We start from the raw sequence: 12858 nt of genomic DNA, 5'->3' as shown, positions 1-12858 counted from the left end.
AATGAATTAAGATGGCTGGCGCATTTGGAAAAGCATGTGACTCTTGATCTCAGGGTTGTGAGTTTATTTATTTATTTATTTATTTATTTATTTATTTATTTATGATAGTCACAGAGAGAGAGAGAGAGAGAGAGAGAGAGGCAGAGACACAGGCAGAGGGAGAAGCAGGCTCCATGCACCGGGAGCCTGACGTGGGATTCGATCCCGGGTCTCCAGGATCGCGCCCTGGGCCAAAGGCAGGCGCCAAACCGCTGCGCCACCCAGGGATCCCCAGGGTTGTGAGTTTAAACCCCACACTGGGTGCAGAGCTCACTAAAACAAAACAAACGAAACAAAAAACCCACAATACCCCAAAACCAAACCAAAATCCCAAAATCAAAAAACAAAATATTTTTAGATGTTAAATGGGAATTCAGTATACCTTGTAATGAATTTTGGTCTTTGCCTCTTTCAGCCTTTTCTTCTTTGTCTCTTCCCACTCCGCACCTCCCACTATTCTTGCCTATTTGCTTCCCTATATTTAATTAATCTACCTGCTATCTCCTTTTCTTCCTCCATCTCCAGTCTCTCTTGTCTTTAACAGGATACGTTATTTTATTTATACTCTGCATGTCTTATTAAAGATCTGGGAAGGCTTTTCATTCTTACAGTTAGACCATAACATTTCCAGTTTTTCTAATACAGATTAGCAAAATATTTCCTCATTTTTTTTTAAAGTAGGCTTACACGCTAGCCCAATGTGGGACTTAAACACATAACTTGGAGATCAAGAACTGAATTGAGATCATGAGTCAGATGCTTAAGGGGTGCCAGAGTGGCTTAGTTGGTTGAGCATCCGACTCTTGATTTTGACTCAGGTCACAACCTCAGGGTTGTGAGACTGAGCTGCATGTTGTTACAGAGCTCTGCACTCAGCGGGAAGTCTGCTGGAGATTCTCTCCCTCTGCCCCTCCCTCTCACATTTGTGTTCTCGCTCTCTCAAAAATAAATAAATCAATCTTAAAATAAAAAAAAAGAAGAGGGGCACCTGGGTGGCTTGGTCAGTTAAACATCCAACTCTTGATCTCAGCTCAGGTCTTAATCTCAGGGTCATGAGTTCAAGCCCTGCACTGGGCTCCATGATGGGTGTGGAGCCTACTTTAAAATAAATAGGGGGCCTGGGTGGCTTGGTCAGTTAGGCGTCTGCTTTTGGCTTGGGTCATGATCCCAGGGTCCTGGCACGGCCTCACTCTGAGCTCCCTGCTCCATGGGGAGCCTGCTTCTCCCTTTCCCTCTGCCTGCTACTCGCCCTGCTTGTGCTTGTATGCTGTCAAGCGAATAAATAAAATCTTTTAATAAAGAAATAAAACAAAATGAAACACTAAATTAAGTTGTTCTTAACTATGTGGCTGTTAATAACTCTTTTTCCTATAGTCCAAAAGCCCTCAGGGACACCAGGTTCCCTTGCCTTCTTTTGGTCTAATAAAAAATACATAAACAATTACTTACTCTTGGATGGAAAGCTATGGCAGTGACAAAATCTATATGTTGAAAACAGCAAAGGCATTCTCTTCTGGAAATGTGCCATAACCGGACCGTTTTATCCATCGAAGAAGAAAGCAGGAAGTAGTTCTATCAAGAAATTGACATTGATCATTTTATCACCCTATGAAAAAACACTACTTGTACAATTAAAGGCTTTTATTTTCAGTCCTATGTATTTCAATAGTTTTGTTATTATACTTAGCATCAGAAAGAACAAGATTATCCAATTCACCTGGAAGATCCCATTTTTTCCCAGTTACATACCATATTCCTTCAATTCTAAGACTTTTTTATATTACCTGTTCTGAAATTAGGAAAATCTTACCATCTATGTCAAAAGAAATCTGCTAGGCAACAAGAGAGGACTAAGGTGTGTCTTAGTTGTTATAGTCTGCATGAGGCTATGAGTATAAGGCATCCATTCATTTGACTGTCACTTCAGTTCAGTTATTTTGACACTGGCAACACTAATGAATTTTAACTCACACAAATTCCCTACGTGACACTTAAAATGCCTTCAAAAAGATTACCCTATAATGCAGCAGGGAAATGAAAAGTTATTGTGCACCTGTCGTACCCTAGGCAAGAAAATGAGAGAAATGAAATTGTCAAACATCTCGGAATAAATCACAGAATTTTCAAAGCTATAAGAGGGTAGCGTAACTGCTTTAGGCACTATGATGGCTCAACCCAGGAACCAAACATGTATCTGTCAAAAGCTTCCAGCTGGCAGAAGTTCATTAACTTTTCAGCATAATCTATTTAAGGAGAGAACTATGAGTTATAATGAATGAGAAAACACAAATGAGACCCTAGTGTTCTTTGGTATGTCTAAAGGTGCTAAACAAATCAAAGCAATGATGACATTTATTGAGTACTTGCAATGTGCTAAAAGTTGTTCTCAACACTATGCTATGAGGTTGGTTACATTATTATCCCCCTTTACAAATGAGAACACTGAGGGACAGAGATATTAAATAATTGTCTAAGACTACACAGCTCATCAGTGGCAGAGTGGAATTCAAACTTAGGTAGTCTGCCCTTCGGGCCAGGCTCTAACCACTACATTCTTCTGCAGAGTGCTTAAGTAGAACATGTTTTTAAAAAAGCAGTAAGATGCTTAGTCATTTGCTAAAAGTAATAAAGAATCTTTAACATTTGAATGTAAAAAGACTTAAGTGCAAATATTGATTTGGATACATTGCTGCACTAATAAATATGTGCTATTTGGGGCTAGTTTTAAAAGTGTATGCGTTATGTGGTATACCTGTTTTATTTATTTATTTTTTAAGATTTACTTATTTGAGAGAATGTGGGCATGTGTGCATGGTGGGAGGAGCAAAGGCAGAGAGTGAGAATCCTCAAGCAGACTCCTCACTGAGCGAGGAGCCCAACCCAGGGCTCAATCCCAGGACCTTAAGGTCATGATCCGAGCTGAAATTGAGAGTCTAACATTTAACAGACTGAGCCACACAAGCGCCCCGTTTTTTAAACAGATAGCGTAACATACAATTAAAAAATAGAACTTTAGGGATGCCTGGGTGGCTCAGTGGTTGAGCGTCTGTCTGCCTTTGACTCAGGGTGTGATCCTGGAGTTCTGGGATCAAGTCCCACATTGGGTTCCCTGTAAGGATCCTGCTTCTCCTTCTGCCTGTGTCTCTGCCTCTCTCTCTGTGTCTCTCATGAATCAATAAATAAAATCTTTTAAAAACCCAGAATTTTGATAAAAATGTTACTCAGACATCAAAAAGAATGAAATCTTACCATTTGTAATGACATGGATGGAACTAGAGGGTATTATGCTAAGTGACAATAAATCAGTCAGAGAAAGACAACTATGATATGATCTCACTCTTATGTGGAACTTAAAAAACAAAACAGATGAACATAGAAGAAGAGAAGGAAAAATAAAATGAGGTGAAATTAGAGAGGGAGACAAACCGTAAGAGACTCTTAACTTTAGGAAACAAAGTGAAGGTTTGCTAGAGGGGAAATGGGGTAACTGGGAGATGGGCATTAAGGAGGGCACTTAATGTGATGAGCACTGGGTGTTATATGCAACTGATAAATCACTAAACTCTATCTCTGAAACTAATATAACACTATTCATTAATTGATTTTAAATTAAAAAAATAAAGATGGTTTCTACATAGAAAAAAAATTTTGAAAGATTTATAACTTTTGAAACATCTAATAACAATTATTTTTATTTTCAAGTTCCACTCAGTTCCAGAAATGTTCTGAAGAGTATGTACAGTTTTCTATTTTCAGTTCATTAATAAAACCGTATAAAACCCAAATCTATGTATATCAACAATATTCAGATAAAAAATAAAAAAACCCCAAATCTATGGTCTGCTCCCCATTAAACTCATTTTATTCAATTCTTGCAATATTCTATTGCTTTAAGCATATGAAAGAAATATGAAAACATCCCTAAAAGTGAAGATACTGAAGACTTATTAAGATTTGTTCCGTTATGCTAAGAAGATTCTGTTCAATAAATACTTATTGAATAAATGAAATTAAATAATTTTCTTGAACCAAGCAGTATCTTCAGAGTCAAAGAAATTAGATTTAAACCTAAGTTCTACCCATAACTAGTTTTGTGATCTCGGATAGGTCAGAGATCTACTCTCCTTATCTACAAATGAAATATTGTCTACCTCACAGGTCACTTTAAGAATTAACAAGGTAGGGATCCCTGGGTGGCGCAGTGGTTTGGCGCCTGCCTTTGGCCTGGGGCGCGGTCCTGGAGACCCGGGATCGAGTCCCACATCGGGCTCCCGGTGCATGGAGCCTGCTTCTCCCTCTGCCTGTGTCTCTGCCTCTCTCTTTCTCTCTCTGTGACTATCATAAATAAATAAATTTAAAAAAAAAAAAAGAATTAACAAGGTACGGCGCCTGGGGTGCTCAGTCCCTTAATTGTAGGACTCTTAGTTTTAGCTCAGGTCATGATCTCAGGGTCCAGATCTGGAGATCAAGCCCAGTGGTATCGTTGGGCTCTGCACTCAGCAGGGAGTTGTTTCCCTCCCCCTCTCTTCCTTTGCCCTTTCCCCTGCTCATGTATTCTCTTTCTCTCCTTCTCTCAAATAAATAAATAAATAAATAAATAAATAAATAAATAAAATTTTAAAAAAAAGAATTAACAAGGTAATTCTCATTACCTGGCACAAAGTAAGTCTTCAATAGATAGAAAAATCACTATAAATACTGATTATGCTAGATACTGAAAAGAAACAAAAGTAAAATAAAATCTGGTCCCTACTTTGGGCCTTAGAATCCTGTTGCAAATAATATCTAGACATGTACATAAGTAAACAGGTAAAAAAAGAAAAGAGCACAGAGACATATAAAGGCCTTATGAACAAAACCAAGTTTCCTGGAGAAGAAATTCTGCCCTAAGACTCCAGTGTGACTCCTGCTGAATTTCTAGCCTGCCAGTCTGCCCTATAGATTTCAACTTGCCTGCACCCACAGTTGAGTGCTCCAATTCCTTAAAATAAATCTCCTTATGTATGTATGTTCTCTTGGTTGTATTACTCTGGAGAACCCTGACTGATAAGTGGTCAATGGAGAGCTCATTTCTTCCAGTCAGAGTTACATCCCATAAAAAATACTGGGTTGTTTTCAGAAAGTAAAACGAGTGAAGGTTCCCAAATATGTGTGTACTTTGTACTTATCCCCAATGAGTATGATTATTAGATTCTGGAAACTTCAGATTTGTATCTTCTGACAACTCAGATTTCACACAGGGTGCGGGAGGAGTATAAAGATACAATTAGGGCTAAGTTTAAGACCAGACTACCAGGTAAGGTCTAAGTTTTTTCCAAGTTAGAAAAAGACATTATGACAGATGGGTTTTTTAAAGCATCCAGAATACCTAAACAAGTATGACGGGAGCAGCAATTCATAAATGGAGTGATTCAAAGTTGGAGCTCAGGGAAAGCCTGACTTGCCCATATATACCAGTAGTAACTTTGTGGTACATGAGGTTCACTTGACACAGTGAAAATATATGTGCAACACTGATATCCCTCTGCTGGTATTTTGTTAACTCAGTTGACCTTTCTCAGTTTAAGGCTTTTATATTTTTAAAGCTTTTTTATTCATTTATTTATTTGAGAGAGAGAGAGAGAACGAGCACATGCAGTGGGAGCAGGAGGCAGAGAGAGAGAGAGAGGGAGAAGCAGATGCTCTGCTGAGCAAGGAGTCCAATATGGGGCTCGATCCCAGGACCCGGGGATCATGACCTGAATTGAAGGAAGACTTAACCAACTGAGTCACCCAGGAGCCCTAGTTTAAGGCTTTTAAATATTACTTCCCCCTCCAATTCTAAATATATTTTAGATCCTGATTACTGACAAATGTTAATCACAAAGGAAATACAGGGTATTATGCAAGAATTCCAAACAATGCTTCATGCTTCAGACGCCTTAAATAAAATGTAAAGTATCCCTTTAAGTTTTTGCAAAACTGCTAAGATACTTGTTCAGTGGTGGAACAGGCCTTCTACTTCTGAAATAATTTTGCTCTAAGGGAAAAAACCAAAGTGATGACTTATTAAAGAGTTACATATTGTTAAACTTAATGATTCAATAAATATAGATTAGCCAAAGCAGTCTTGCTTAGATCAGACTTCACCATTGTAGCTGCAGTCATATCCACTTTGCGAGGATAGTTACATTGCAAAATTACTTTATAAAGAAGAAAAAAGTACAAATATATAGACAGTTCGGGACAGAAGCTGTTAAGTAATATATACATTTTATTAGCCTAACTTGATGTTTCTCCTCTTTTTAACCGATTACTTTGTAGATAACTCCCATGAAATATATATAACCATTCAAAAACTTGACAGTGTGACAATCATAAAAAGAAAACACTTGTTTTTACCCTAAAGTCATAATTACATAGAATTAATACACTCTTCAAGTAAGAATTTCTTACTTTAGACCATGAAAGATCAAGAAGATCAGCGGTGTGTCCTTTATATTTGCAAAATGGCCGCTGCCGAAAAGGTGCATTTTTATCATCAGGATCTTCATCAGCTCCACTGCATACCTATTTAGATATAAAGACAAAGGTTAAAACTAGAAAAACAAAAGCTTCATACTCTTCCCACCCCATCCATTCTCTCATCATTTTGTATGCTGCCTGACTGAAATCTTTATCTACCAGTAACAAACTCCCCTTTACGATGAATCTACTACTTATCACTCATCCATCTCCTTGTTCTAATAAACCAGGATCATCCCTGAAGACTGTGCTATCACAATCTCTCCCTCCTTAACAAAGCCCCTACTTTGTCCTTTTCTGAGCATCTGTTCCTTCCGGAGAGGTGGGAGCCAGCACCAGGGGATGAATCATGATCGGTCTTGAGCTCATTCCCTTTCCCAGTGATGATTGATTTAGGCATGGGCATGTGCTACAGTTTTTGTCAATTAGACATGAAGGAAAGTGGTGGGGGAGACAGAGGAAAGGCTTCCAGAAAGATTTACTCACTCTTAAAATGGGCATACTAAAGGGATGTTCTTTCCTTCCTCTGAACATTGCTGTCCGTATGACACCTAAGACTGTAGTTGCCATCTAACTACCATGAGGGGAACAAACCAAAGAACAACAGACAAAGAAGAGCAAAGCAGGAGGATGGCAGGACCCTGTGTCCCTGATGACACTACGGAGCTGCTGAATTAACCAACCCTGGAACCGCCTTACCTCCAGACTTGCTTCCTCATTGTTTAAGCCATTTTCAGTTGGATTTCTGTTATTTGAAGTCAAAAGCATCCTGACAGAGGTAGGTAGAAAATAATGCCATACATGTGTGCCATGCATTTAGTTTACAACATGCTTTTGTATTCATTATCTGAATGAATCCTAACAACTCTGTCAGGTAGGTATTAACATTATGAAGATGGATATATTAAGAAAAAAACCTGAGGCTCAAAGAGATCAAAATAACATATTAAAGCTCACACAGCCACCTGTAAACAGCAGAACCAAAGCAGAAATACAACCATACGTCCAAAAATTGTCCCTCAAATGTTTTAGAGGATGTAGCATAGGCAAAAATACAGAGTTGTTAGCTAATAGGCCTTGCATATTTAGGTAGGATGATGAGGATGGGGGAAAAGTGTCTGGAGATATAGCAGGGGATTAGGGTAAAAAGGTACTTTGAGACCAGATCATAAAGAGCCTCACATTTGTGGCTTAAAAGTTCAGATATTCTAAGGCAGTGGAGAGCCAGGACAGGCTTCTGAAAAGAAAAAGATAACACGATGTGACCAGTGCTTTGGAAAGAGAAAGCTGGGCAGTAAGGTAAAAGATGGTAGGGAGAAAGAGTTGGAGGCAGGAAGAGCAGTCACTAAGTGTAAAGAATGAGGAAGGCTTAAACTAGGCCAGTGGCCATAGGACAAATAAAAACTACTACTACTATTTGCCTAGAACTTTACAGTGTATAAAAACATCTTTATATCTACTGCAAAGGTAGAACAGCTACAAGAGATGCTGTGACCTTTTGCCAAGCACTCCTAATCCTAGAGGGCTACAGCTTCATCCTCTAGTTGTGCTGTCAGCCGAGAGAGCACAGAAGAACACATAAAACTGAACAGGATTGCCCTACTGCATAAAATTCAACCTTTTGCTAAATAACCATTTACATTTCATTAATTCCTCAGCATCATTCCTCTAGCACTGATTCCAGATCTTATTTTTCTCTTCAAACATCCATGTTCTTCTCCTTGTACTCTACATTTTCTTTCAAAATACTTTAATACATCTTTTTGATTATAAATACATGACCAGTGTAGACAATTCAGAAAGTATTAGAAGCAGAAAAACTAAAATTAAAACATAATTTGGTAACATTTTGATGGCCTTCATCTTTCGTTTCTTAAAAAACATTAACTGAAATCATTGCACACATGATTCAGTATCTTCCTTTCCATTATACCATGAACATTTTCAGTAATTCACTCTCTGAAAACATTTACTAGCTGCATATGGATGTGCCATAGTTTAATCATTCTCTAACTGGTCATTTAGACACTGACAATTTTTTGTTAGAATAGCAATTCAATGAACATCCTGGAACATGCATCTTTATCCCTATTTTATTATTAAGAGTATTACAGTTAAAAGGTTTAAACCCAAGACTTTATACTATCTTCTGTTATTTGTTTTTAATAAAAGCAGGTATGTTTACTAAAGAAAATTTTAGAAGTACAGACAAGTATAAAGAATCAAATAAAAATGGCCTAAAATCTCATCATCTAGAGATGACTACTACTAATAATTTAGTAATTTCTTTTTTCCCCCCAAAGATCTTATTTTCAAGTGATCTCTACACCCAACATGGGGCTTGAACTCACAACCCTGAGATCAAGAGTCACATGTTCTACTGATTGAGCCAGCTAAGTGCCCCAACTTTAGTGTATTTCTTTGAAAAAAACCTTTTTTTTTTAAATAAGATTTTATTTATTTGACAGAGAGAGTGAGTGAGAGAGCACAAGCATGGGGAGTGGCAGAGGGAAAAAGAGAAGCAGACTCAGGGAGCCCAATGAGAGGCTCCATCCCAGGACCCTGAGATTAATGACCTGAGCCGATGGCAGACGCTTAACTGACTGAGACACCCAGGCACCCTTCTTTGAAATTTTTTTTAACCTCACATTTTATTTTGAATATTTTTAATGTCATTAGTCTTTGAAAATAATCTAAGGACTCCATAGTATTCTACTTCAAGAATTATACCATAGTTTTTATTTTCCAACTGTTAAAAATTTAAATTGTTTAAATTTTAACTATTGTTAGAATACTAAGATGAAAATCCTTTTACCTACATCCTTGAGCCTGATTATTATTTTTTTTTTAAAAAAAGATTTATTTATTTGAGAGAAAAAGAGTGAGCATGAGCAGGGGGAGGGGCAGAAGGAGAAGCAGAGGCCTTGCTGAGCAGGAAGCCCTATGCAGGGTTGGATCCCAGGACCCTGGGATCACGACCCCAGCCAAAGGCAGACACTTAATTGACTAAGCCACTCAGGCACCCCCGATTATTTCTTCATGACAGATTTTTTAAAAAAGATTTTATTTATTTATTCATGAGAGACAGAGAGAGAAAAAGAGAGAGAGAGAGAGATAGAGAGGCAGAGACACAGGCAGAGGGAGAAGCAGGCTCCATGCAGGGAGCCCAACGTGAGACTCGATCCTGGGTCTCCAGGATCACACCCTGGGCTGAAGGCAGCACTAAACCGCTGAGTCACCTGGGCTGCCCTCATGACAGATTTTTAAAGGTAGAATTATTAAAGGTAGACTCAACCAGTAAAATGTTATATATTTTATCTATATGTATTCTCTATAAGCAGATATCTACATCTAGAGAGATATTTATATCTCTAAATAAATATATATAAAACTTTATTATAGCCATTTCAAATATACATGAAGTAGAATAATGTAATAAATAGTAGAATGAACTCCACACATCCATCACCTGCTTTAATGATTATGAATATTTTACTCATCTTGTTTTATCAATCCTTGCACGTTTACATATTTGCTTATTTTTGCTGGAGCACTTAAAGCAAGATCTAAACACCAATGATTTTACCAGTAAATATTCTTTATGTATTTCTAACTAATAAGCCCTCTTTTAAATATAACTACCATGCCATTATTACACCTAATAAATACCATTTGTATCATCTAATATCTAACCTATATTCAAATATCTGGTTATCTAAAAACATCATTTTAAAGTTGGACTGCTATGAAAACTTGTAAGCCTTTTGATATTTATTAGCACTTACTATTTACCAGTTATTGTGTTAATTACTTGAGATAAAATAAATAAGACAATTCTTATCATTCTTATATTCTAGTCTCAGTATTTAAAAGCTAAAATGAATCTTTTAAAATATGTTAGATTATATTATTCTGTGTTCAAATACCCTGGCACAGAGTAAGGGCTCATAAAATGTTAGCTGTCGTTACATAAATTGATGTAGTACACTAAGTGCCTTTAACAGAAATATGAGCAAAATACCTTGGGGGGAGTGAGGGAACATATGAATAATATACACTGGATGCAGCAAGAAATGCTTCAGTGAGGACTCTTGAGTCTTAAACCAATTGGCAAGGCAAATGGGAACAGCATATGTAAATACATGCAATCAACAAAGAATCTAACAATGAAAGCTAAGGTCAGGCTGATCTCTGCAAGACTGAGCCACACTAACGAATCTGGACTTAAATCTATAGGGAAAAAAAGAGAACCCAAAGCAGTGCTTTAACAGGAAAGGAACTAAATCAGGTATGTTTTATAGGAAAGTAATTCTGTTAGTAATGAGGATGAAAGACTGGAATCTGGAAGAATAGCTATTATGATTCAAAGTAAGAGGTAAAGGCCCAGATTACAAACAGTGGAAATGAAAGGCCAGCTTCCAAAGACATTTCTGAGATCCAGTTGGCAGGATCTGGTGAATGAGCAAACGTTGAAGGAGAGAAAAGTAAAAAGTGATCACAGTTTCTAACTCAGAAGATGGTATGGGTTTTAACTGACATCAAATACATTATCAAAGGAGGGGTTATCCAGGGAAAATTATATATATATTTTAAAGATTTTATTTATTTATTCATGAGAAACTCACAGAGAGAAAGGCAGAGACACGGGCAGAGGGAGAAGCAGGTCCCACGCAGGGAGCCCAACTTGGGACTCGATCCTGGGGCTCCAGGATCATGCCCTGGGCCGAAGGCAGGCGCGAAACCACTGAGCCACCCAGGGATCCCCGGGAAAATGATATTTAATTCTGCTTTGGATATATATTATCATCACTGATGCCTGTTTTTCCCCATGCAGAGCTCCTTCACATAAACTGTCCATCGCATCTTTATATCTTCAGTGCCTAACACCTAGTAGAAATGTAGTAATTGTTGTTGACCAAACCAAATCTAAATCAATGCATATTTTTGAAAGATTTACTTATTTTAGAGACATATTTTTTAAAATTTATTTATTTTAGAGGGCATGCATGAGGTGAGGGTCAGGGGGAAAGTCTTCAAGTAGACTCCCCTGAGCATGGAGCCTGATCTCACCACCTATGAGATCATTACCTGAGCCAAAATCAAGAGTCAGACATTTAACCCACTGAGCCACCCAGGAGCTCCTGAATGCACTTTATTTTTTAAAGATTTATTTGAGAGAGAAACACGTGTGTGTATGTGTGCAGGGTTGGGGGAAGGGCAGAGTGGCAAGGAGAGAGAATCTCAAGCAGACACCCCACTGAGAACAGGGCCTGATATGGGCCTTGAGCTCATGACCCTGAGATCATGACCTGAGTCGAAACCAAGAGCCACACGTTTAACCTAAGCCACCCAGGTGCCCTTCAATGCATATTTTTAAATAAAATGCTGCACATCTACACTTTCACAAAAATTACCTCTCACCTCCATATAGCTAACTCCTTTCATTTAAATTTTAGATTTTAATAATCTTGAAGGAGATCAGACTATGTCACCCCAAAATATTCCCTTCGCATAAAGATTATTTTGAACTGGAGGCAACTGAGAAGGAACAGACACAAGAAAAAGTCTCTGCCCTCCCTGCTTCTACTCGAAAGCAGAGCAAGAAATTCTTTCTGAGGGTGTCTCCCCTTCATCTCTTCCTTGCCAAGAAGGGGAAAGTACATCTTACCTCTGGAGATAGTTACTAAATAATCCTTATCCTCCATTAGTTTCCCCCAATATTTTTACCTGGTCACAATTTACTCCCTTAAGGGAGTAAATTTGGGCTTTAGGCCCAACCCCTTCCCTTCTGGCCTGGTCACCTCTCCACAAACTTACCACCACCTTTGTTAAAATCATATTATAAGCCCCTGGTCTAACTGCTTCTTTAGGTATTCGGTATTTTTCTATGAAGGCCTCCATATACATATATAGTGAACTGTTTCTCCTGTGAATCTGTCTTTTGTCAGGTTATTCGTGGATCCCAGCTGCAATCCTGGCTGTAGAACCTAAGAGAGTAGCAAATTTTTTCCCTCCTTACAATCTTCTCTCAAAAATTCAAAGCAGCAGTTAAATGCTGTAACACCCATAATGATGTCCCACTAATCAAGCACACCAAACATAGATTTAACCCAAGAAAAGCACCAATTCCTATATAAACAGCATAGTTACAACTTGTAGTTTCAAGCAGAAATTTTACAAATCTCTACCATACTGGAGCAAACTCAGCACATCCTCTTCCTTTCTTCCATACATTTACTGAGCTACTTTTGGAAATCAATAGGAATGGAGAGAGCATAATAGGCAGAATTCTAGGCTTGACATGACCAATGAAGA

At 38.0% G+C, this 12858-nt stretch overlaps 1 protein-coding gene across 1 annotated transcript in view; it reads right to left on the bottom strand.

Moving 5' to 3' along the window:
- Positions 1-12858, bottom strand: part of WDR44 (WD repeat domain 44) — an 83132-nt gene that overhangs the window by 9609 nt on the left and 60665 nt on the right. The window contains exons 13-14 of the mRNA XM_041741701.1: positions 6475-6588; positions 1489-1611 (exon numbers count right to left, since the gene is read on the bottom strand). Of these exons, the coding sequence (XP_041597635.1) occupies positions 1489-1611; positions 6475-6588 (237 nt within the window). The remainder of the gene's footprint in view (positions 1-1488; positions 1612-6474; positions 6589-12858) is intronic.

Source organism: Vulpes lagopus, chromosome X, assembly GCF_018345385.1.
Source record: "Vulpes lagopus strain Blue_001 chromosome X, ASM1834538v1, whole genome shotgun sequence".
NCBI classification, from domain to species: Eukaryota; Metazoa; Chordata; class Mammalia; order Carnivora; family Canidae; genus Vulpes; species Vulpes lagopus.
This window is presented reverse-complemented; position numbering and strand designations above follow the sequence as displayed.